We start from the raw sequence: 22,998 nt of genomic DNA, 5'->3' as shown, positions 1-22,998 counted from the left end.
CCTTTGTCATGTACCGTATTTTTCGCTCTATAAGACGCACCAGGCCACAAGACGCACCTAGTTTTTGGAGGAGGAAAACAAGAAAAAAAAATATTCTGAATCTCAGAAGCCAGAACAGCAAGAGGGATCGCTGCGCAGTGAAAGCAGCAATCCCTCTTGCTGTTCTGGCTTCTGGGATAGCTGTGCAGCCTGCATTCGCTCCATAAGACGCACACATTTCCCCTTACCTTTTAGGAGGGAAAAAGTGAGTCTTATAGAGCAAAAAATACGGTAACTGTAAACTGGTTTGCGTCCAATGATCTTGGGTGTCCTAGAATCATAGAGTTGGAAGGAACCCAAGGGTCATCTAGTCCAACCCCCTGCAATGCAGGAATCTCAGCTAAAGTATCCATGACAGATGGCCATCCAACCTCTGCTTAAAAGTCTCTTACTGTCAGAAAGTTTTTCCAAAGCAGGAGAAAACACGCATGCTCTCTCCTCCATGTGACGGCCCTTAAGATATTTGAAGATGGCTATCATATCTCTTCTCAGTCTCCTCTTTTCCAGGCTAAACATACCCAGCTCCTTCAAACGCTCCTCATAAGGCTTAGTTTCCAGACCCTTGATCATCTTGGTTGCCCTCCTCTGCACACGTTTCTGACGCTGCCCATTGTTCTATGAAAAATATCAGGGTGCTTTTACATTGATGGGGGTAGTAAATAAACAAGGGACATTGTACAGGTGTCAATTTGTGACAATCTTCAAGAAGAACAACTTTGTAGGTCAACTGATGTGTACAGACAACTCCTCATATGAATGCATTCAATAGGTGCACAACCGCGCATATGGGCATTGCATCTAACTCGGAAATGAGACATAAACATTGCAAAAGGGGGTGGGAACGGGGCGGGGCAGGGCAGGAACAGGGTGTGTGCAGGCTTTTTCAATGGTATTTCAAATATACCTTACTTCACTCAAACACGCGGTGCCTCAAAACATAACACACACACAAACCCCTAAATAGGGAGTTACCTGTATATGAAAAGTCTGCGAGGAAAACCCTTTTGCTTCCACTAAACTGTCAATGAAGTAATTAAACATAACATTTGTACAGAGCTTTCAAGTGGTCACAGTGCTTCAAATACATAACCCAGTTGCAATCCTTATACTATAAAGCTTACAGAAGTTCAGAAGGTCAGCATTGTTTACTCCCATACTTCAGATTGAGCGACTGAGGCTGAGAGAGAGAGAGAGAAAGAGAGAGAGAGAGAGAGAGAGCAGCTTCCCCTAAGACCACCTAGAAAAAGCAGGGACTTTCTGATTCACAGCTCATGTCACATCTACTCCCTCCATGGTCTTCTCCCAGAGAATCCTGGGAACTATAGTTCACCCCTTACAATACTACAACCCCCAGCACCCTTAACAAACTACAATTCCCAGGATTCTTAAGGGGAAGCCACATCCTTTAAAAGTATGACATAGATATGACCTCAATCCCTTAACCAGTTCTCTTCAATAAGAAGCTTCCACTCTAAGTAGATACAAAACATCTCCATTAATATAATATTTATTTGTGTGTGTCTGTCTGTGTGTGTATTGCATTACACTGAATTTCAGGAGTCAGCAGGTGCTGCAATCCTATTCTGGGGCTTAAGGATGTCCCCTCCTTCATAAGATCTTACTTCTGCCACAACAGCTTGTAAAAAAAACCACCCTTAAGATGGCAGATCCAAGTTCTTCTGTCTACACCCATATCCTATATCCAACCTGCCTTTTTCAGTGCCATAGAATTTGTATAAGAGCCTAGTGAGAGAGACAAAAGATCCTTTGTTGCAAGACGCGCACAAATTCAGATGGGCTGTACAAGCACATCCAGCCTCTGACAAACCCTTCACACAGACACACCCTTTGACAATTGCTTTACCAGTGGAACAAGAGGGCGAGGCTTTATTACTGTCTTCAAAATACACTGAAATAAATCATCTCGCCTGCCTCGGCTCTACTTCCAGCTAGCCCATTTGCAGCTTAAAAAGAATACATATAACAATATATTCCCAAAGTTCCTAAAGATACCTCGTGCATCTGGCGTCACAATGAAAACCCATGGAGAGAGCTATGCAGAGGCAGGAGTGGGGCTTTCAGCAGGATTCTCAATCGCTCAAAGGTCAGAGAGCAGGTTTGATCTCATAATACGCCAGGCTTGCTTGCTTCCGTAATTCATAGAATCGCAGAATTGCAGAGTTGGAAGGCACCCTGAGGATCAGCCAATCCAGGGGTCAGCAAACTTTTTCAGGAGGGGGCCGGTCCACTGTCCCTCAGATCTTGTGGGGGGCCGGACCCACCCTCTCCCAAAAGCAACCCTCTCCCCAAAGGCCCCCCCTCTCCCGAAAGGAGAAACCCCACCAACGCCACTCAGGCTGCAGCTGCCGACGCCACCTTGTCTTCAGCAGCGTTGTCGTCATCTTCTGCCTTGGCCAGGGGTCCACGGGGCGCAGAGCCCAGGCCACTGGCCTGGGCAGCAGAGGCAGCCTCTCTGCCACCGCCGCTTCCTCCTGCTCGGCTCTTGGCCATACGCAGCTGCCTCAGCGGGAAGGAAGGGGTGTCGCCCAGAGGCATCCGCTGCTTCGGATTGGCAGCAGGAGCTTCCTGCAGCCAATCCGAAGCTGCACCAGCAATGCGGGAGTCAGTCCCCATGTGGCAAGGCCTCAGCGCTGCACCGATTTAGCGAAGGGACTGACCGAGCAGGCAGCAGGGTCTGCAGGCCAGATGAACGAGCCCGGTGGGTCTTAGGTCCCCGGGCCTTAGTTTGCCGACCCCTGATCCAATCCAACCCCCTGTGATGCAGGAATAGGCAGCTGTCCTATAGAGGGATCAAACCTGCAACCTTGGCGTTATCAGCACCACACTATAACTAACTGAGCTATCGTGGTTATAAATGAAGGGTGGCCATTCACGCTGGGAAAGGTGAACCACTGCACTTCTGGACAGACTTGCACTGACTTGGATCCAGAGCCCCTCCATGAAGGAAGAGGGGCATGCAATTTTGGCAGCCCCCTGCAAAGCTGCCCAGAAGGTTGAGGGACACCCCAGAACAACATAGGAAATGTGAGGGGCTGCAAGGAAATGGAGAATGGGGGGGGGGAATGCTTCCCCGCCAGCACCTCAGCCTGACGCCTCCGCCAGGTTAGTCCCTTCCATAAGCAAATGAGAGACTTTCAGAACGGTATGGATCAAGTTCACTGACAAGTGGCTTGGCCCTCATTAAAAATAACTCATCAGGAGAAGAGAAAGCAAACTATTTCCACAGGTCCCAGCAGTATAGAAGCCTCACAGGAGAACACAGAATCATAGAACTGTAGAGTTCTATGGACTCTCCTTCCTTGGAGGTTTTTAAGCAGAGGCTTGGGGGGGGGGTATCTGTCATGGATGCTTCAGCTGAGATTTCTGCACTGCAGGGGACTGGACTAGATGACTCTTGGGTTCCCTTCCAACGCCACAATTCTATGATTCTATGCTCCTTCCTTTTGCAAATGATAACTCACATCTAGCAGAGGCTGCTGCTCCACTAACGGGAGAACATTTCTGAGGGCAGAGGGAGGAGGAGAAGGACTGGCCAAAAATCACCTCTTCTCTATTCCGCCTGCAAGAGCATCCAAAGCGCTGCCAAAGACAAACCTGGATCGAACCCAACAACAATATAGTGAGTGTGTTGGATCACGTTCATACACTTTCACTGTAAACACAATGCACACACAAACCTTGAAGAAAAGAATCTGATGAGCCAGAAATAGCTTAGCACACGGATGCCTGAATGGAAGTCAACAACACTAGAAATTCATTACATATACACACAGAGCAGCATTGTGTGATGGTTCAGATATCCATTAAAGATTAAGAAAAGTTCAGGGTGCAAATTTGAGGCCTCCCTTGCAGCAATGTCAGATAATGTTTAGATGCCAGGCTGCCAGAGCAAAGAGGAAATGTGTCATTTGCTTTCCAAGGGGTGGCCTGTTCTATGCCTGCTGTGAGAGCAATTATCAATAGGAAGCAGTTGTAAAAACACCCCTTTGTTTTTAATCTCTCTCTCTCTTTTAAAATACAAATGGTTTGGGAGACTGTGAATCACAGAAATAGTGACTTCATCCCCAGCAACATGCTGGGAGAGAAAAGGTCAGGAAGATGGAGCAAGTAGTATCTGGGGTCTTTAGTGAGGCTGGAATGCAGCACACAAACCAACATTTGTCCCCCTTCGTATGAGCCAGTTCAATATAATCCGTGCAAAGACTGAGACCCCCATATGAGGTCAAGCCCCCTTTGTTTGCAAGATTATCCCTTTTGGTGAAGCCATTTGGTGGAGCTATTTATAGACAAGACATGTAATACCCAACACAAAAGGAACTATATAAAGGACAAGGCACCCGCTAAACACAGCCGAGTTCAAATCGAGCTGCGAATGTCTAACTGGCTACAAAAGCAGGGGGAAAGTCCTCCAGATTACCTCATGCTATTGTGTCTGGTTGCATCAGCAGACCACAGTTTGCAGCCAAGCAAAGGCATGCAGGATAAAAATATTTGGGGGTGCGGGGTGGGAGAGGAGATGTTTGGAGTTTGGGCCTGGAAAGAGCCTGAGACAAGAGCAGAATAATGGGTGTGGCGACAGCCACTTACCAGCTGGACCACGCTCAGAGAAGAGCTGCCAGGACAGCAAGGAGTCTGAAAATTAAGTCCTCTGAGGAACGGTTGCCAGAGCTAGTATTGTTTAGCCTTAGACAGAATAGGAAAAGGTGAAGGGGAGATGTCTCTGAATATTTGAAGGCGTGCCACGAAGAAGCTGGAGCTGATTTTGTCTCTGTTGCCAATTTGGGCCAAACTAGAATCAAGGGATGGAAGCTGCACAGAAGTAGATAAAAAGGTAAAGGTACCCCTGCCCGTTCGGGCCAGTCTTGCCAGACTCTGGGGTTGTGCGCCCATCTCACTCAAGAGGCCGGGGGCCAGCGCTTGTCCGAAGACACTTCCGGGTCACGTGGCCAGCGTGACACTGCTGCTCTGGCGAGCCAGAGCCGCACACGGAAACGCCGTTTACCTTCCCGCCAGTAAGCGGTCCCTATTTATCTACTTGCACCCGGGGGTGCTTTCGAACTGCTAGGTTGGCAGGCGCTGGGACTGAGCAGCAGGAGCGCACCCCGCCGCGGGGATTCGAACCGCCGACCTTTCGATCGGCAAGCCCTAGGCGCTGAGGCTTTTACCCACAGTGCCACCCGCGTCCCTACAGAAGTAGATATCAGGTCAATATTAGGAGAAATAACAAGAGCTGTTCATGAGTGGAACAGACTGTGGTGGGCTTGCCTTTGCTAGAGGTATTTAAGCAGAGACTGAACGGTCATCCTTCAGGGATGCTGTAACTGCATCCTGAACTTCAGATTCTTGCACTGAGAAGGGGGTTGGATTACATGAACTCCAAGGTTCCCTCCAACTCTGATTCTGCATGCAAAGCATGTCTTCTGCTATGAATTATAACCCTGCCCAATGTTTTCTAGATTTTCAACTCAACTCAACTACAATGTGAAGACAAGTGATTGGAGGCAATTACTCTGCACCTCGCAATTTTAAAAAATCATGAGGTCTCCTTGTTTATCATTGTTCTCTAACCAACACTCAAAAAACTCCACTCAGTGTTACAGCTGAATAACCTGCCTAGCAGAAATAGAACTTCTCCCTCATTAATTAACATAAAGCTAATAAAATTAATACAAAAAACTATGCAATTATTTAATTAGACTCGTTAACTGACACTTCTAGTCTATCAACACCCAAGTACATGGCACAACTGAAGAATAAAAATAATCAGATAACAAATGTGGCAAATGTTACAACACTCAGAATCAACTTTAGATTAGTTGACCAAAGAGAGATTGGTTGCTTATGTGCGAAGCATGCAAAAAATGCTGTAGCACAAATACAGAGCTGTTCCTTGTGATTGCACCATGAGCACTCAGAGAGGCTGCCCTTATCTGTGTTGCAGAAGTGTTGTACAAATCTGCATATCAAAATTCCCTGCCCTGGGGGGTGGGGTTGGAAATCCTCTTATTAAAAAACAAGGAAAAGAAAGCAAAAAGATTCTCAGTTGGAAAAACAAGGATGCAAACTTGCAAAATCAGGTTTTACCTGGAAGCTGAATAAATAAGAACAGCTGGACATTAGGAACCCAAAGAGCTCTCTGATAGATCACCTACTGATACCACTGCTTGGATCTGAGTGATGCCATTTTGGCTGCATCAAGACTGGCGTTCTGATAACAAATTTGATATTAATGCACAGGATGCTTGTTACTACTATCCTTTATAAGGCGCCTCCCAATGTTCAATGTACTTCACATACATTATCTTATTGTAATCTCCCCAGCCTCATAAGGTAATAATTATATGCTCTGAGCAATACGCTTCTTCTTCTCCTCTCCGCTACCAAGTGAAGGTTCTTCAAATAGCTGTGAGGCAAAAGCATGAATGTTTTTGTGTTTTATAATCCAGACATAAACATTCTCCCTGTGAAGCAATTTACATAAAGAATATTAGGCTTCAAACCTATGCACATTTTGCTGCCAGTGCCAATGAACACAGAAGGACATTGGCATGCGTAGATCAAGCAATACATAGATGTTTTAAATTGTTTGTATTAAATTGTTTGTTTTACTGGAGACGCGAGTATTTTATTTGTACAAGGAGTGTGGCACAAAACAGACACACTGTGGATTTTTTTAACGTTGATATATTTTGTTTTGCACCCATGAATTGCCCCCACTCCTACCTTTAGATCAGGGGTCGGCAAGGTTTACCTCGCCTGGGCCGGTTCACTCCAGCGGAGATCCCTCCGTGGGCCAGATCACGAGCACCCGCAATTTCTGGTGTCTGCGCAGATGCGATTTCCGGCGCCGCAGAAGCGAGTCCCCGCACTGCACTGCGTCGGTTTAGCGTAGCACGTGGGGAATCGCCAAGCGGGCAGCTCGGTTGGGGGGCAGCTCATGGGCCAGTTAAACAACCCCCGTGGGCCGCTTGTGGCCCATGGGCCTTAGGTTGCCGACCCCTGCTTTAGGCAATCCTTTGTGCTTTTTGGTAGAGTGAGGTTATTTGCTGCCAGAAAATCCTAAACAAGCTTGGACTTTCTGGGAGGAAGTTGCAGAGAGCAGATGAACTAATATGCAATTCTGACTGAGGCTGTTGGGAACTGAAGTCCACCAACTTCCTGAGGGCCAAAGGTTACATATTCTTTGAAGGTTAGCAGCCCAGCACCCATAGATCACAGCAAATACAGTGGTATCTATCACTCCCTTCAGCCTCAGCCAGCAAGGCCACTCTGGTCTCACCTGTCTAAGCCAGAATATCATCCTGCTATGTATTATGGTTCAGGGCTTTGGAATAGGCCAGAAGGCCAAAAACAAACCCCAGAAGCAACCTGGATATGTGGCACTCAGGCCTTGGAGTCTTCTTCAAGCAGAGGGTAGAAGAAGGAAGTGCAGCATCAGTCTAAGACTGAGTAGCAGAGCAAAGCCCCAGAGAGCATTATCTTCTGCCCACTACTACACTTCAGGCTCCAAAATCACACAGTAGCAGAAGTAATGCATGAATCAAGGATGAACACAAGAAGCAGGACTTACCTGCCAGTGCTCATTGTCTTCCAAGGAAATTTATACTTAGCCCTAATTCAGAGTAACCACAAAACATCAGTCTTTCTTACAGTTATCAAGATTTAGAAGGCGATCAAGCGTCATAATCTTCTATATCCGTACCTGACAATGTATTGCCTAATCAAAACAATGGGATCTCATGGGTTTTGCTATAAAATGTACATTAGCTTGCTGCCGTTGCATTGCTCAAGAACAGCGAAGCCTTCAGGGAATGCTAACAGTAGAATGATGAAATCTTCAGCTGTGACAAGGAAGCAGAGGACAGATTTAGTATGCTAACTGCTACAAAAGAACTTGGTTAAGAAAGTTTTGGAAGACAATTCCTCACCAGCCTTTCATATGGCACATTTCTGCACCATCTTCACATGCTGCAGCGTGCATGAAAAATCCTGGTGCCAATTGATGGCAGAATTAAGAGACTGCTGGCATGAGCAACTAAATGGCTAATTGTCTGTCTTAGTTATCTAATAATAAGCAACCATCAGCCACGGGGGACTGCACCCCCACCCTTTTTCTTGGCTGGCTTTTGATCCAGCAAAGACACCAGAGGACTTTGCACAACAGGTGAATGGCAGCTCAAAGGGCGGAATGGGAAATTGGCAAAAACCACTTTCCTCCTTTTCCCCTTAGGGAACACATTCACAGGCGCAAAAGCGCAACTGGATTCCACCAGTGAAGATTTATCAGTCTTTGACGTGACCTGTTATTATTGAAATATGGTATATGAAGTGTTGTGACCCCTTAAAACACTATATAATATAAAATGTCAAGTAAACTAGAGTTCACTGTAGCAGCCCAAAATATCAATAGCCTATCACGTATTTTACAAAGACAGAACTCTTTTGCATTCCAAAAAGCTTGCTTAAGATATAGACGTTAATTTGGTCTGTCCATGAACTGAACTCTTGTTTTGCTACAAGGTCTGTAATAACCAGACTTGAATGATCTTTAAGCAGCAATTTAGGGAACCACTCGCTCACAGACACACATGCCCTTCTCAGGGAAACATGAAAGTATCTATTATTTTGTTTTTGAGACCCATTATCTGTGAAGAGTCAAACCGGCCTATTTAATCAATATTTGACACTTATTTACCAATTAAATTTAAAAGTTCAAAGCTTTATGATGTCAGTGGCGAGTGGCACGAGCAGATTCGCTTCCAAAGGAGGTGGGAAAAATGCAATTATCAAGGCTTCTAAATTACAAGCATATAACCTCCCACTAAAAAGAAGACTCTCAACAAAGACGGAGAATCTTTACTCGGAAGCGTCATCAAACTTTTATGCCCCTTAATCCTCTGTAGATGGCAAACACTTATTGCGAGTCTCATTTACAACCCAGAAAGTGCTCTTTTCATTATCAGGGTTTGTTGTCTGTGTTTTCTAAGGATATCTCGTAAACTTATCTCAGTTACTAGAGCTCTTCGCAAGAAAAATATGCACTGATTGTACATATCATTTGCCTCTGGCAAAATAATCACTGCCAGCAATATGCTGGGAAAGAGGTAATCAAGTCCTCTTCGCATACTACTCTGTTGTGGGTTTGACTGCGATCTGGCAGTGCAATTTCACATAGCACGCCACGGCACAAAGATGGCAATCTATTCGGATGCAGCTTGCATCCGAAATGCAGCTACAAGGAAAGACAGGGCTCCGTGCTTACTATGTCCCTCCATTCAGAAGCAAATTCTCTGCCTTCCCATTTGGTGGAGTAGAGCTGGGGAGAAGAGAGTTCAAATCTCCACATTTAGCTATGATGACGCTCAACTCAGGCCTGTCAGTATCTCTCAGCCCAGCTTACCCTTAGGGTTATTTATTAAGACATTTTTATCCAGCCTCAAATTGGTATACAAGATTAAAAACATAGTATGCAATACAAAACAAAATAAATGCCACTGAAATCAGACAGATAAATCACATGCTGCCAAAGGCCTACATAAATGTGTTTTAAGGAGACACCTAAATACCAGCAGTGAGAGGTGAATCCCAGTAAAATGATGCAACTACAAGAAAAGTTCTGCCCAAGGGCCTTCTTAGTGATGGCTCCCCATTTGTGAAATGCCTTTCCTGCTGACGTGAGCCTGCCTTTCTCATTACTAACTTTTAGGAGAAAGTTAAAAGCTTACAATGGCTGAAAGATACTGCTCCCAGTAGTCTTGACATTATTGGCTGTGAGGGTATGTGACTGTTTTTAAACATTTTTAGATGTTCTTACTGTTCCTACTTATCTTATAAATGGAGGGTATTTTTAATGCATTTAAAAAGACACCCCCACCTTCAATCTCAGGTGTTGCAAGCACTACTAAAATACAGCCAGTGTATAAAATAAATACAATCATATTAAGCAGTCAGCATCAGATGTGGTACTAGTGGAATAAAAAATATATGTCTGCACATCTTTTCCAAACATGCCACTACACGATCATCGCATCAGGGTGCATCTCTCAACTGCCTCAAATGAGATAATGCCACTTGGTAATGAATAGGGCAATGCCTGCAGACATGTGCATAAGTTGACTCTGCATGTCTGCAGGGAAAGACAACACCATACAGAAAACCTTATGCATTCAGAGCTCAATCTCCTTCACTAAAGTGAATGAATGGCAAGTCACTGGGTGGAAGCACTGAAGGTCAGAGAGAAAAGCACAGAAATCCACAAATCCACTCACCAGCTCGTCAAAAGCAAATATCCAAAACCTTTCTCGTAAGGAGAAAGCACAGATCATGCCCTGGCCTGGAGCCCCCAGCCTCGAAACTGCACTGGTGTGTGGAGAAAGTAAGAAACAGCAGCAGAAAACCCTCAGGTATTTCTTGGATTTAACCCAGTGCAAGTGAAAGAAATTCCTGCCTCTCTTTCAAGCTTACTACATGCTCCAGAAAAAGCACGGGCACAATTTAGATCAGCGTCTGCTGGTAGATATCTGACTAATTTGTCATGGATCAGCAAGAGTTTCTAAACTACTCTCAACTGGCTGCCAAGAGCGACTACTAAAAGGCTTCCATCATTAAATTAGGCCGCTAAAACAAAGGAAGCTGGAAGGAAAACCAGAAGTGGGCTTTTGTGTGAAACGATTGTGAGCTTGGTTTTCATGCCGATTACAATTCCTGGGCTGAACATATGTAGAGGCAGCCTGTTCCTTAATATTAGCTTATGTCTGTGCTCCTGCCCTTTCTTTTGCACCTGACGCTGGTTGATAGACCTTCGAATTAATCAGAAAATGAGGTAGGTCCTATAAACTTGAATTCCTGCCATCCCTGTTCCCTGCCATACTTGAGAGAGGCTGGGCCTTATCTCAATTGCACTGAAGTTTAGAGAACTTTCGGTGGTGCCCTGCGCAACCCTTTGGGATATTCTGATTCTTCTTCGGGGGGGGGGGGTTAAAAACATGCTGCGTTTTACCATTTTTGCTGTCGGCTCTCTTGCTTTTGGATGCTTTTTTTTTTTTACATATTTGGGTATGTGCATTTTATCAAAAGGCAGCCTATAAATAAATAAAAATAAGTAAGTAGAAGCTTGTGCAATGTGATAATCCGACCACAGTGAGATACGAGCCTGCCTCTTCCCAAGCCACAGGTGTGGTTAGAGGACTTGGGAGTAAAGCAAGTTTTTATATTTGTAGACCCCCCTAGAAACGCCACCTTCCTCAGCAAGCTGACTTAGAGCAACTTCGGCCCCAAGCACTGCATACTTGTACCCACTCTAAATTAGGTTTACTTTTTTTAATGCAAAAATGGAAGGGGCGGATAAATCTATGCTCTTCTTGGAAGGAGGGATAAAAAATGTAATATAAAAATATGTCAGGTGTTGTTTCAGACATTACAAATTTAAGTAGGATTACAGTCTGCATGTGATTGTTTTTGTATAAGTACAATTTAGCATTCTGTCCAGCTTTGTTCTTCTGGTGTGAGGAAGAGGGTTAACTTGTAAACACCAAGCACACATTGTGCACCTGTATCCTGTTCTCACTAGGAAGAAACACCCTCTTTTTACTCGGTGACACGGGAACGTTCTTATCTGGCTCATTCGCTCTCCAAAACGATACACACGGCAGCATATGTGGAAAGGAAAATTAAAGCCCATTTGTCGAGAGTACAGGGGGTCCATCCTTCATATTTTCCATCACCAGCTGCAGTTATTCCTGTCTACCAAAAGTTCACACGGTGAGCCATCTGTTGGCTAAATCCTAGTGAAAACAACTCAGTCCAATCTTCTAGTTGTGAGAAGACGGAGAGAGTTTGCCAACTGCCCCTTCCCTCTTATTTACCTTCATTTACTTTCCTCCTTGCAGGACTCTTCTCTGATTGGATTGCAAGCCTGCAGGCAGTGCCTGTTTACTTTTCAGGTTTTGCAAGCACTCTTAATTGGTTTTAGGTGCTTTATTCAGTACTGTTATTGTGAACATAATAAAATGCTCAAATTGGCAGAAATAGCAACTCCATAGGTGAACATCCTTAACTATCCTTAACTACACTTGGCAATCTAGTAAATTTTCAAAATGCTTATACAGTGGTGCCCCGCAAGACGAATGCCTCGCAAGATGAAAAACTCGCTAGACGAAAGGGTTTTCCGTTTTTTGAGTCGTTCCGCAAGACGAATTTCCCTATGGGCTTGCTTCGCAAGAGGAAACGTCTTGCGAGTTCTTGTGAGTTTGTTTCCTTTTTCTTAAAGCCGCTAAGCCGTTAATAGCCGCTAAGCCGTTAATAGCCGCTAAACGGCTAAGCCGCTAATAGCCGTGCTTCGCAAGACAAAAAAAACGCAAGGCGAAGAGACTCGCGGAACGGATTAATTTCGTCTTGCGAGGCACCACTGTAATTCAAAATCAAAACAACTGAGGCTTCTTTTCCCCGAATAGTACTATTGTCATATTTGAGCCACAATGGCCCCTCAGATGATGATGATGATGGTGGTGGTGGTGGTGTTGTTCCCACCCCAAAGCTTCTATTAGTATTGATTAAACTGTCAGAGATTCTGACCCTGGATCTCTCACATCAAAGTCAGCCCTTGTCCTAACTTTCAGTCTAGCCCACTGCACCTGGGGAAGGAGCCCTGGGGAAGGAGGATGTTAAAGGGGGCATGTTCCATGCCTTGCATGGGTCATCAAGCAAAGGCACCACCAGCTCGTGCTTGGTCAACTGCATATCAGGTTTTCTGCCCAAAGTGTTGCTTCATAATATCTGCTTTCCTTGCAGGCCTGCAGTCCTCCCAGCACCAAGTCCTCTTCTTCTCAGGACTGTTTCAGTGCTGTGCTTTTCTCAAGATGTCCATGTCTCCTTTCCCCAGGCCAAACCAAACCCCAGAGACAGTAAGTTCCTCCCAGGGCTGCCTCCGTGTTCCAGGGGAGGCTCTTTCCCCAAAGAGGACAGGGGTTTTCTGCCTCAGAGCCCTTGGCAGGCTAAAATCCAGGGCTCCTATGCCTCCCCAGGTGCTATATCAACATAGGCCACTGGTATACTCTCTCACACTATGTCCAACAGGGCTTAGGGGAACAGCCTGGTGAAGATCTCCAACCAGAAGCAAGGACCACCTTTCCCCAATTTCTGCAGAGGCACCTTATTTAGGCATCCAGTTTGCCCAAACTGTTTCCTGTGTCTCTACTAGGCTTCCCCTCCCTTCCTTCTTCCCTAAAAAGCAACAACTGGGCTCCTTCTCTGCCATCAAGCAGCTGGTGGAGAGTGTCCCACCCTTCTTCTCCCAAAGGTGGAGTGTCTCCAGGCAAAGTCCCAATGTGGTCTCAGGGGTCACTGCCTGGCTGGTGCCTGTTGGTGCAGATCAGGCCTACTTAGAAGGCCGGGCACTAGCAAAGGACCGGCAAGCCCTGGCAGCTCATCACACCCACCTTACTGTTGTATAAAGATAAAATGGAGGAGAGCCTTGCACATAATCCCAAACTTCTTGGAGGAAGGGCAGGATTTTTTTGATTTTTTTTTTAAAAAGAAAGCAACGCTTACACAACACAACGCATTTCAAAACATCCTACTCAGAATTTGGTCTAAATAGCAAGAACAACCAGTTGTTCCAGCCTGTAGTTTGCAGCCTCTCCCAAGTACTTTCTTGGGTTGCTCCGCTAGAGTTTACAACAGCAATATCAAAACACTTTCTTGCCAGGATTACAGCACACGTTCCTGCATGTAATTCACCCAAATGATGCAGAAGGGCAATGCTCGGGGTCAGGAAGAAGTCAGAGAGTCACCCTTCCATGCAGAAATCCCCAGGTTTAATCCCTGCCATCTACCAAAGGCAGCAGGACTAAGAAAGACCCTCTGCCTAGACCACAAAGAACTGCTGCAAGAGTACAGAGCCCTGAGCCAGAGAGGCCGACAGGCTGATCCCAGAAAAGGCAGCTATGCATGTTCACATGAGAAAGAAGTTATCAGTAAACACCACACTAAATAAGAGCTGATTTCTTGCGATGTATTATCTGGCAAAATTATATTCTTCATCTCTGCACACACACAAACACAATGTGCATTGCATGTTGTGACAAATTCCAGCTCAACTATGGCTAATCTAAAGAGCAGTACAGAAGTCTACTGTTAAAAGTCATTCTATAGCCTTCCATTTTGCCCTACTGGAAGGACTCTCTCAATTTATATGTAGGGTTGAGAGCACACCAGTGCAAAAGTAGCAGATAATTTGGTATGGGCATATTATACAGCGCCCTGCAAATTTTTGCATTTGCTAGAGGTCTCTCATTTGCCAGAGGTCTTCAAGCAAAGGCTAGGCAGTCATGTCTTTGGGATGATCAATTCTAGATTTCCTAAATTGAGCAGGAGGGTTGCTTAGTTTCCGTAATTGAATTCTGCTTCTCTTGGTGCAGGTTTTTTGCACTATCATCATATACGAATACTTAGCACTTAAACATATTCAAAGAGATTCATAGACATCTACATTTTGTGATCCTTAAAAGCTTGCAAGGCAGGTCAGTATTATTATGCATTCATTTATTTGAAGAACTTCTAGTTCATTAAATTCAATCCCACAGCAGGATGCAATATAGTGAGAGAACGAGAGTTTGCAGCTCACCAAGATTCAAAGATTCTCCTTCTAAGATTCAGACCTGTAAGGGGCTTGAAACTCAAAAGACAGACAAGGCACCTACAGCTTTCCTGCCCTTAGCAGGACCAAATCTCACAATTCACCTATACCCGCATGGAGTTGTGTCCATGAGTGGTGATCCCCCATAGAGTTCACTACCCCTCCAGGTCTAGGCACTGCTAAAAGCCTGAAAGCAGGGCCACCTGATGCACATATGTGCATCTCATTCAACATAATGGATAGGTGTGTTACCAAACACTACAAGCATATGATAGTGGAGGAGGCTTCATAGGAACCTTAAGCCAGGTCAAATTATTCACCCATCTAGCTCAGTATTAAGGGACACAGGTGGCACTGTGGTCTAAACTACCAAGCCTCTTGGGTTTGCCGATCAGAAGGTCAGCGGTTCGAATCCCCACGACGGGGTGAGCTCCCGTTGCTCAGTCCCAGCTCCTGCTAACCTAGCAGTTCAAAAGGACGCCCAAAAAGTGCAAGCAGATAAAGAGGTACCGCTCCAGCAGGAAGGCAAATAGCATTTCCGTGCGCTGCTCTGGTTTCGCCAGAAGCGGCTTAGTCATGCTGGTCACATGACCTAGAAAAACTGTCTGCAAACGCTGGCTCCCTCGGCCTGTAAAGCGAGATGAGCGCTGCAACCCCAGAGTCGTCCGCGACCGGGCTTATCGGTCAGGGGTCCTTTACCTTTTTAGCTCAGTATTGTCTACTCTTGACCAGCAGCAGCTCTCCAGAATTTCTAGCAGAATATTTCACTCACTGCAACCTGATGCTTTTATCTGGCGTGGTGCTGAACCTGGGACCTTCTGCATGCAAGGCATTGAGCTATATATAGTCAATGCAGAGCTATGCAGATCTGCTTCCATGCAACTGGCTGCCCAGGCAGCAGGGAATTTTGACTGTGTACTTAGTATGACAAAGGGGAGGGGGGAGTACAACACTTCTCGAGGACTGCTTTCAGTTATAACCTCATGTTCTTGTTCGTAGGAATGAAGGGGCCTAACTATCCAGCAAAAGGCAGGCACATAATTTAAGTGAAACTCCACCAAAGTGAAAACACTCCAATATACCCAGGCTGACAACATACGCAAAATTAGTTATCCACTCTAGTTACTGCTTGAGCTTATGTAACAGACCCACATAGATCACTGTGCCAGATGGTCTCTTACACATACTACGTTGTCCTGGGGGCCGAATGTCAAGGTAACCAGAAGGGGAAAGCTGAAGCAATTTATGCTGATGAAAGAATAAAAAGGGCAAACATCGCCCCATCATATTCTTTTTAACTGCCCCCTATTCCCCACAAACTTGCAAAATAACCCTGGTAGCGAATATCCAGATTATTTGCATATCATGTTGAAATTACTGGCAAAATGCAACCCTCTTTTCAAAAGACCCACACACACACACACACCCCACGCTTGAAAGCAGATTGCTACAACTTTTGTACCAAAAAATCTCCCCTATTAGGGGGTGGCTTCTTGTTTAGCCCTAAATGCTCCTTTAGAAAGACCATGAACCAGAAGATGCTAGTCAATTTGCAAATACTATTTACAATGGCATTTCATTTTTCTAAATTTAAACTCAAGAAGGGGCCTTCCCCGCCCCCGCCCCCCGATGGCTCCCCGTTTGTGAAATACTCTTCCTCCAGGGAGGCTCACCTGGCACCTTCATTACATATCTTTAGGGGCCAGGCAAAAACGCTCCTCTATCACCAGGCCTTTAGCTGACTGAACATTCTATGTCCTTTTAAATACGTTTTTTTTTTGGGGGGGGCGTTATTGGTTTGCTTTTGTTTTATTATGGATTTTGTGTTCTCATTTTTTTAATGTTGTAAACCACCCTGTGATCTTTGGGTGAAGGGCAGTATACAAATTTAATAAATACTAACAACACCCAGTATCATGAAACGATGGGTGGTATGCAATGAAGTATTTTTGTTAGTGCGAAGACTTGTGGCTGTAGAACAGAACTTCCCCTCTCTCTGTTTCCTCCATATGCCCATAAATCTGTTCTGGGGTTTCCACCAACCTTCAAGATCAAATTTGGGGAGGGTGGGGGTCACACAGGGAGAAGGTGATGAAGTTCTGTTGCACAATTGGAAATCCTTGCACTAAGGGAACTATTTCATTGGATGCCTCCCTACACTTTAATCTATTTCTTATGTTGAGCTTTTTGTCTATTTCTTTCCATTTTATAAACGTTTTCTTGAGAGCTAAACTTTGAACATGCTGAAAATGTTAATTTAACATACTCTTCAACCTTTTTTGCCCTTTGAAAATGTAAACATGTTTCTCATTATATTATATAGTTGCTCTGCTGCAAACCATTAAAAAGAAAGCAGCTTTATACTGAACGTTGGGTATTTCTACTTCTGCAGCCAGGAGCTTGCCTTTTTTTGCTCTACTGTGGTTAAAGAAACCTTCTTCAACTCTTACTTCAGCACTCAATTTGCTGCCAGAACTGTCGTATGCATTTTCATCTAATCTTCTGTTTGCTTTAAATATTGTGATTCATGTTGGGTTTTCAGTATTTTTGTTCTTTTTCATTCTTATCCCAAACACTGCGCTCTGCTACCCCCTCTAAGGCAAGGAACCTCTGACCTGTGGGCTTCCTTAGACCTGACAAGCCTCTCCATTTGGCCCACGAGGCTGTTTCAGCCCAGCCTGCCCCACACCTGACTTCACATACTTTTCAAAGTGCCATGGGTAAGCCAAGTCATGACACCATTGTGATGTCCCACCTGTCAAACGTGGTCCAAGAAGGGCTGAAAGGGTTCACCACCCTTGAGCTAAGTCTTAAAGTCTAAGGTTTACGCAACATATTACCTAGATAATAAGGGAAACTGCATAATATTCTAACAGGCTAACAAAGGACAGAAGTAGCATAGCACTGTTGAAGGAGGCTCATGCTCATTCCTGGCCCGCCTGAGGAAGTATTTCCTTCTATCAATGCGGACCTGAAATTCTAAGGAGCAGAAGGAATCCAATATACTGGGTTTGTTTGCACATTGCGCTTGTCATGTGGTTTGAACCCCAGATCACTGTTTGTTCGTTTGTTTGTTCCGCGAGCAGGAAGCCGAAAACAACAAACATCACTAATGTGAAAAAAATTAAACATTCGCAAGAAAATGGTACACCAGAAAAGAACACCAGGATCATGAAGTTAAGGTGGAAATGGGTACAAAATGTGAAAGACAGTTTGCCTGCTCAGCAGAGTGGGAAGATTCAAAGGACTGCTTTTTTTGGCTTTAATCAAGATGAAATGCATCTTACGCTGCTTTTACTTACATCATCACAGTTTTGCATGGGTGGGTGAAATAAATAAATGGAGAGGTCCTGCTCTCCATTTATTTACTGTCCACCCCCCACCCACCCACACCCAGTGGGTTCTCTTTGCTTACCAGGCTTTGGGAAGAAGAGGAGAGGGCTCTGGGACACTGTCCTCCATCTTGCAAGGGGGGACGGCAGTTCCTGAAGTTCCTGGCTATATGCAATTTTGCATTTACAAGTGAACCTCCCAAATCAAACCCTCGCTTAAGATGAAAGTTACCTGTACACTGTATTGTTGCAAATATAATTTGTTGTCGTTATATTTTGACATGAGACAATCACCCTTAAAAAGCACATGCATCAAGAGATTTAGGGCATACACAGCTAGTAAATAGGCACATTTAATTGTTTATAAAAAAAATAATACTCAGTGCATAGAATCAGTGAGCTGACCTGAAATGTGGAATAATCACATTGTGGCCTGATCTAATGCGAAGGGGTGGGGGGGTAGTCCATGCCCCTCCCCTACAGGCTAGGGCACCCTATTCAACTATAGATTAAATCGGACAATCCCTACCTATTTCACCATTGACTTTTATTCAAGACAAAATGTTTTCCTGGCGTTTTCTTCGATGAGTGACAAGATTAAAGTGTACAAAAATGGACTTATATTTGAATTAGCACAGAAGAGTTAAGCGCTCAAACAGCCCGAGGAATGCCCCCAAAAATATTCAAGCAGCAGTGAAAGGATACGTGGAGTGCCTTCTGTTCTGCACACCAGGTAGAGGCAAGCAGCGATCACATGGGTCATCTTCCTCCCTCGGGTTAAGTGCTTGCTCACGGCCATCTTGAAAAAATTGAAGGCTGTATCAAGGCAATGCTGATTCAGTTGCAGCTGGTTCCCCAAATGATGGATCTGCCGTTTTCCTTTCAAGAGAAAAAAAACATAATAATAATAATAATAATAATAATAATAATAATAATACACCATTTGCAAAGCATACTTACACTATGAATTGAAGTCAACTTGGTTGCTCTATACTTTTGGGTAGGGGGTTGTTTTGTTATAAAATAAGAACTTAAAACTTTTAAAGCCGCTAGGTCCTCTCTTTTTCTCAGATACTATATACCGGTAATATGCACCCAAGAAGGGGTTGTGTTCACTCAATATGGGTAGTATAAAGATTTTTACTTATAACTATGTACAGTGTTAAATATATACAACACCCAAATCAATTATGAATTTCTGCAGTGGTGCCCGCAGATCACAAAGAAACCCACAAACTAATATATATCCACTTAGATAGCATAGGGTACAACGATTTGTAGCACATTCTTTCTTTCTTTCCAATAGTGGGTATATTCACAATTTTGCTTGTATAAAACTAAAGTACAATATTCATTTTTTGATGCTGCAGTCCTAGGCACTTGCCCAAGGTTAAACTACAATAAAAAGAATGAATTTTACTTCTGAGTAGATGTGCATAGCATAAAATTCATATATGTGCCAAATATGTGCTACTATAAATTATAGATTTTAAACTGTTAGAGAAATCAAATAAGTTTAGGTTGGATGATAAATAAGCCTGCATTTCAGTCCGTCCCCCCCAATTGTCTATTTCCCCACTGCTCCCAAAAAAGCAAAACCAGATTGTGTGATTCCACCACCACCCATGGCTTCAAACAGATAAGCCAAAGGTTTGTTAAGAAGAGAGTGAACAATGCCCCTCAGTGTAAGGGTGCATGTCTCAAAATTGCAGACAGAAGACATTCCACATTAGTTTGAAAGAAAAGTAAAAGTTTTCAGTTCACCAAAAACCTGGCAAAGCACATTCTTGCTCATGCAGGTCCCCTGACCGCAAACAAGGCAAAACCACAACTGAGGAAATCTGGCCATAGAAAGAGATGTGCCCTCTAAGTTTGCCACTGCTGTGGAAGTGCTTCCTGCAAATCACATTTGAGGAGAGCTCAGCTGCCAGATTACAAAGATTAAGTTGTGGCTTCAAGAAGACGGATGCACCTTATTGCTTTGTTTGAAGCCCTTTAGAAAGATGACTCATAAGAGGATATGACACAGCTGGTGATACAGTTGTGGAAAGCATAGCACAGGCACATCATGCTAATAAACACTTCAGCTGCAGGAAACTGTGGCAAGAGCACAAGCCCAAATTGAAGGAGAGCAGTTATAGAAGAACAGGGTAAAGTAAGTATGGTATTTATTGACCGGCCAATGAGTAGAGCATAGGTTCAATATGTAAGAAAAATGTTTCTGCCATGTGTTGTTACAGGAAACATGCAGAACATTAAAGTTTCATGGGGATATTAGAAACAAATAACATTTCCATGCAGGGAGAGAAGTTTGCCATGTGGCTTGTTCAACAGTTTAAGCTAAGCACATGATGACAACACCAGACTTGTCGGGGAAATGAAAACACTGTGTCCATGTGCATTACTTTGTCTTCTTCTTCCGGACTGCCTATCGAAGCACCTATAACACCAGGCTAAGGAGAGAGTAGCCAGCATATGACAGATAAGCTCTTATAGGGTTCATAACGCAACCTTCCATATGGGTCCTATGTCCAAGGGGCCAAGATAACAAACCTTCCACCACAACCAGTAATATTTTATATGATCTAAAAGCTGTGCTCATAAGGGCTCAGAAATCTGCTTTACACCACTGATCCTTTATACCAGGGACTATACTGGGGTTGGGAAACAGAGGCACTCCAAATATTATAGGACTCCAACTCCCATCATCCCTGACCATTGCCCATGTTGGCTGGGCTTATGGGAGTTGAAATCCAGGAACATGTTCCCTATGCCTGGCCTGTCTCGCAGGATCTCTCCAGGATTTCAGTCACAAATCCTTTCCAGCCCTTACCAGAAGATGCCAGGGATTGAAGCTGGAACCTTTTAAATCTAAAAGTAAGATCTACCAGTATGCTGCATCCCTTCCCTGGATACATTAATCTATAAACTCAACATCCCCCATAATACATTCACTAGGCTTTCTCTGTCGTCTGCATTGCCTACCAAATTTGTTTGAAGAAACCCAATCCTGGCCTGTGTTATACCAGTTATAAACAGGGGAAGTGAACTTTGCCCTGGGAATTACAAATTGCATTTGATGAGACTGACTAGAAATGTGGAGAAAGACATATCTCGATTCCTGAACTGTACTAAATATTATTTGGTCAACACAGGATGCTCAAGATCTTGCTTTTCCAATCCAAGCTGATAAAACTGTTGCCGACAAAGCTCACATATATAATTTTAATATGTCATCTAAAAAGTGCCTTGTGTACTCCGAATCAGATCAAAGCTGGTGCCAGAAACATGGGGAATTATTCATGGGACTTTTTCCACAATGAATCGTTTTGATTAAAGCCAACCAAGCTTTCACAGAACCACCTGGTGTCTCTCTCTCTGTATGCTTGTCTGTACGTGCATCATTTTTGAACTGCGAGAAACTAGACTTTGTTAGTGCCGTCTTCTGACATGAGCAATGCCCATAGTGCTGCCAATCCCAAACCCCAATTGCCAAATGCCCAATCTAGCACCATTTTGCTAATTAAATTAAATTAAATTGCTTGCAGATGTGCCAGTGCTGCACTGGTCTCTAACCCACATAAATTAACTATCCTGAACAGGCTGTGCCTGGCTATAATTAAAATGGGATGTGCAGGTTAATCAGCAACTATGTTTTTAATTTCCCTACAAAGGAGCATAGTGCACCCACCATTATTTTTAATTCCTAAGCCTCTTTAACAAACATAATCCGTACTCTGATCTTAACCCCACACACACATACACCAAAAGAAGTTGCTCCTGCAGGGCACAGTGCAGCTGATTCTCTTGTGGCTGCTTCAAACGTTATGAAATTGCGAGATGAAAAGCAATACAAAGCTGGAACTGGCATGCAACCAGCATGTAAATAATAATCACATACATGTGCAGTTCTATGATTCCATGTATTTTGCTACATACAGATATGGCAGGCAGCTGCAATGAGCTGGAGCTTCCCAGTGTGCATACACTACATGCACCAACAGCAGAAATACATACTATGATTACTACATTATGCCCACCAGGCTGCGTGCTAATTCCTAAACAGAAGCACTTTCTCAATACCAGTTTTGTAATGCTTAGTAAACCCTTCTTTTCCCCTATGCTCAGGGGAATAAGAAATACCGTAATTTAGCACTGGAGTATAATGAAACACTGCTTTCTTCTGTCTGGGTCTACAAGCAAAACAGTGCGATTTTAATTTTGTAGATTGTAAACTGTGTGGCAGCCCTTTGGACTAGGGGTATGGGTGGGCGGGTGAGTGAGTGAGTGAGTGAGTGAGTGAGTGAGTAAAATATAGCGTGGCATACATTGAAAGTTCAAGCACATTATGTCACCAGTAACCATTTCCCAATGACGGCAAAGTGATTTTGTTTATACGAATTACCGTATTTTTCAGTCTATAAGATGCCCCCTATTTTGGGGGACTCCGATTTAAGAAAATGGGGGGAGATGGCCCCCATGTATAAGATGCCCCCAAATTTTGGACATTATTTTTTAGGGGGGGGGGAACCTGCGTCTTATACACGGAAAAATACGGTATGTCATCTTTTCACATCTTTTTCATCTAATGTCCCAATTTGCTCCCTATTTTCTGCTTTTGGTGTATTAAAGGTAATTGTTTATTGTTTTAGTGATTCAGCACGACGTTCCTCATTCTACTTTCACTTACAACTGTCTCCGTTTACATTTGTTTTGGCAGAGTTTGGACTCCTTTACACGTTCCTCGTTTTAGCTTGTCCTTTTTAGTTGCTGTCCAAGCAGGGCAGGTGATAAAAATGTGGAACCAGTTTCCAGAAAACTGAAATAGTTTTGCATTCCTGGCTCATGGCACACCAACTAAACAGGCCCTAAGAGAAGATCCAGGTGGCCTGGCCATCTGTAGAATCCCAAACCCTGATTTCACCTTCACCACCACGAAAGAACACTTGCATTAATAATCAAAAGGGGAGA

General features: G+C 44.1%; 1 protein-coding gene across 2 annotated transcripts in view; it reads right to left on the bottom strand.

Moving 5' to 3' along the window:
• BRF1 (BRF1 general transcription factor IIIB subunit) overlaps positions 1-22,998 on the bottom strand; it is a 195,972-nt gene that overhangs the window by 140,220 nt on the left and 32,754 nt on the right. For both annotated transcript variants that reach the window (XM_028744966.2, XM_028744875.2), the window contains exon 3: positions 18,733-18,906. In XM_028744966.2, the coding sequence (XP_028600799.2) occupies positions 18,733-18,906 (174 nt within the window). The remainder of the gene's footprint in view (positions 1-18,732; positions 18,907-22,998) is intronic.

The sequence above is a fragment of the Podarcis muralis genome, chromosome 1 (genome assembly GCF_964188315.1).
Source record: "Podarcis muralis chromosome 1, rPodMur119.hap1.1, whole genome shotgun sequence".
Taxonomy (NCBI): domain Eukaryota; kingdom Metazoa; phylum Chordata; class Lepidosauria; order Squamata; family Lacertidae; genus Podarcis; species Podarcis muralis.
This window is presented reverse-complemented; position numbering and strand designations above follow the sequence as displayed.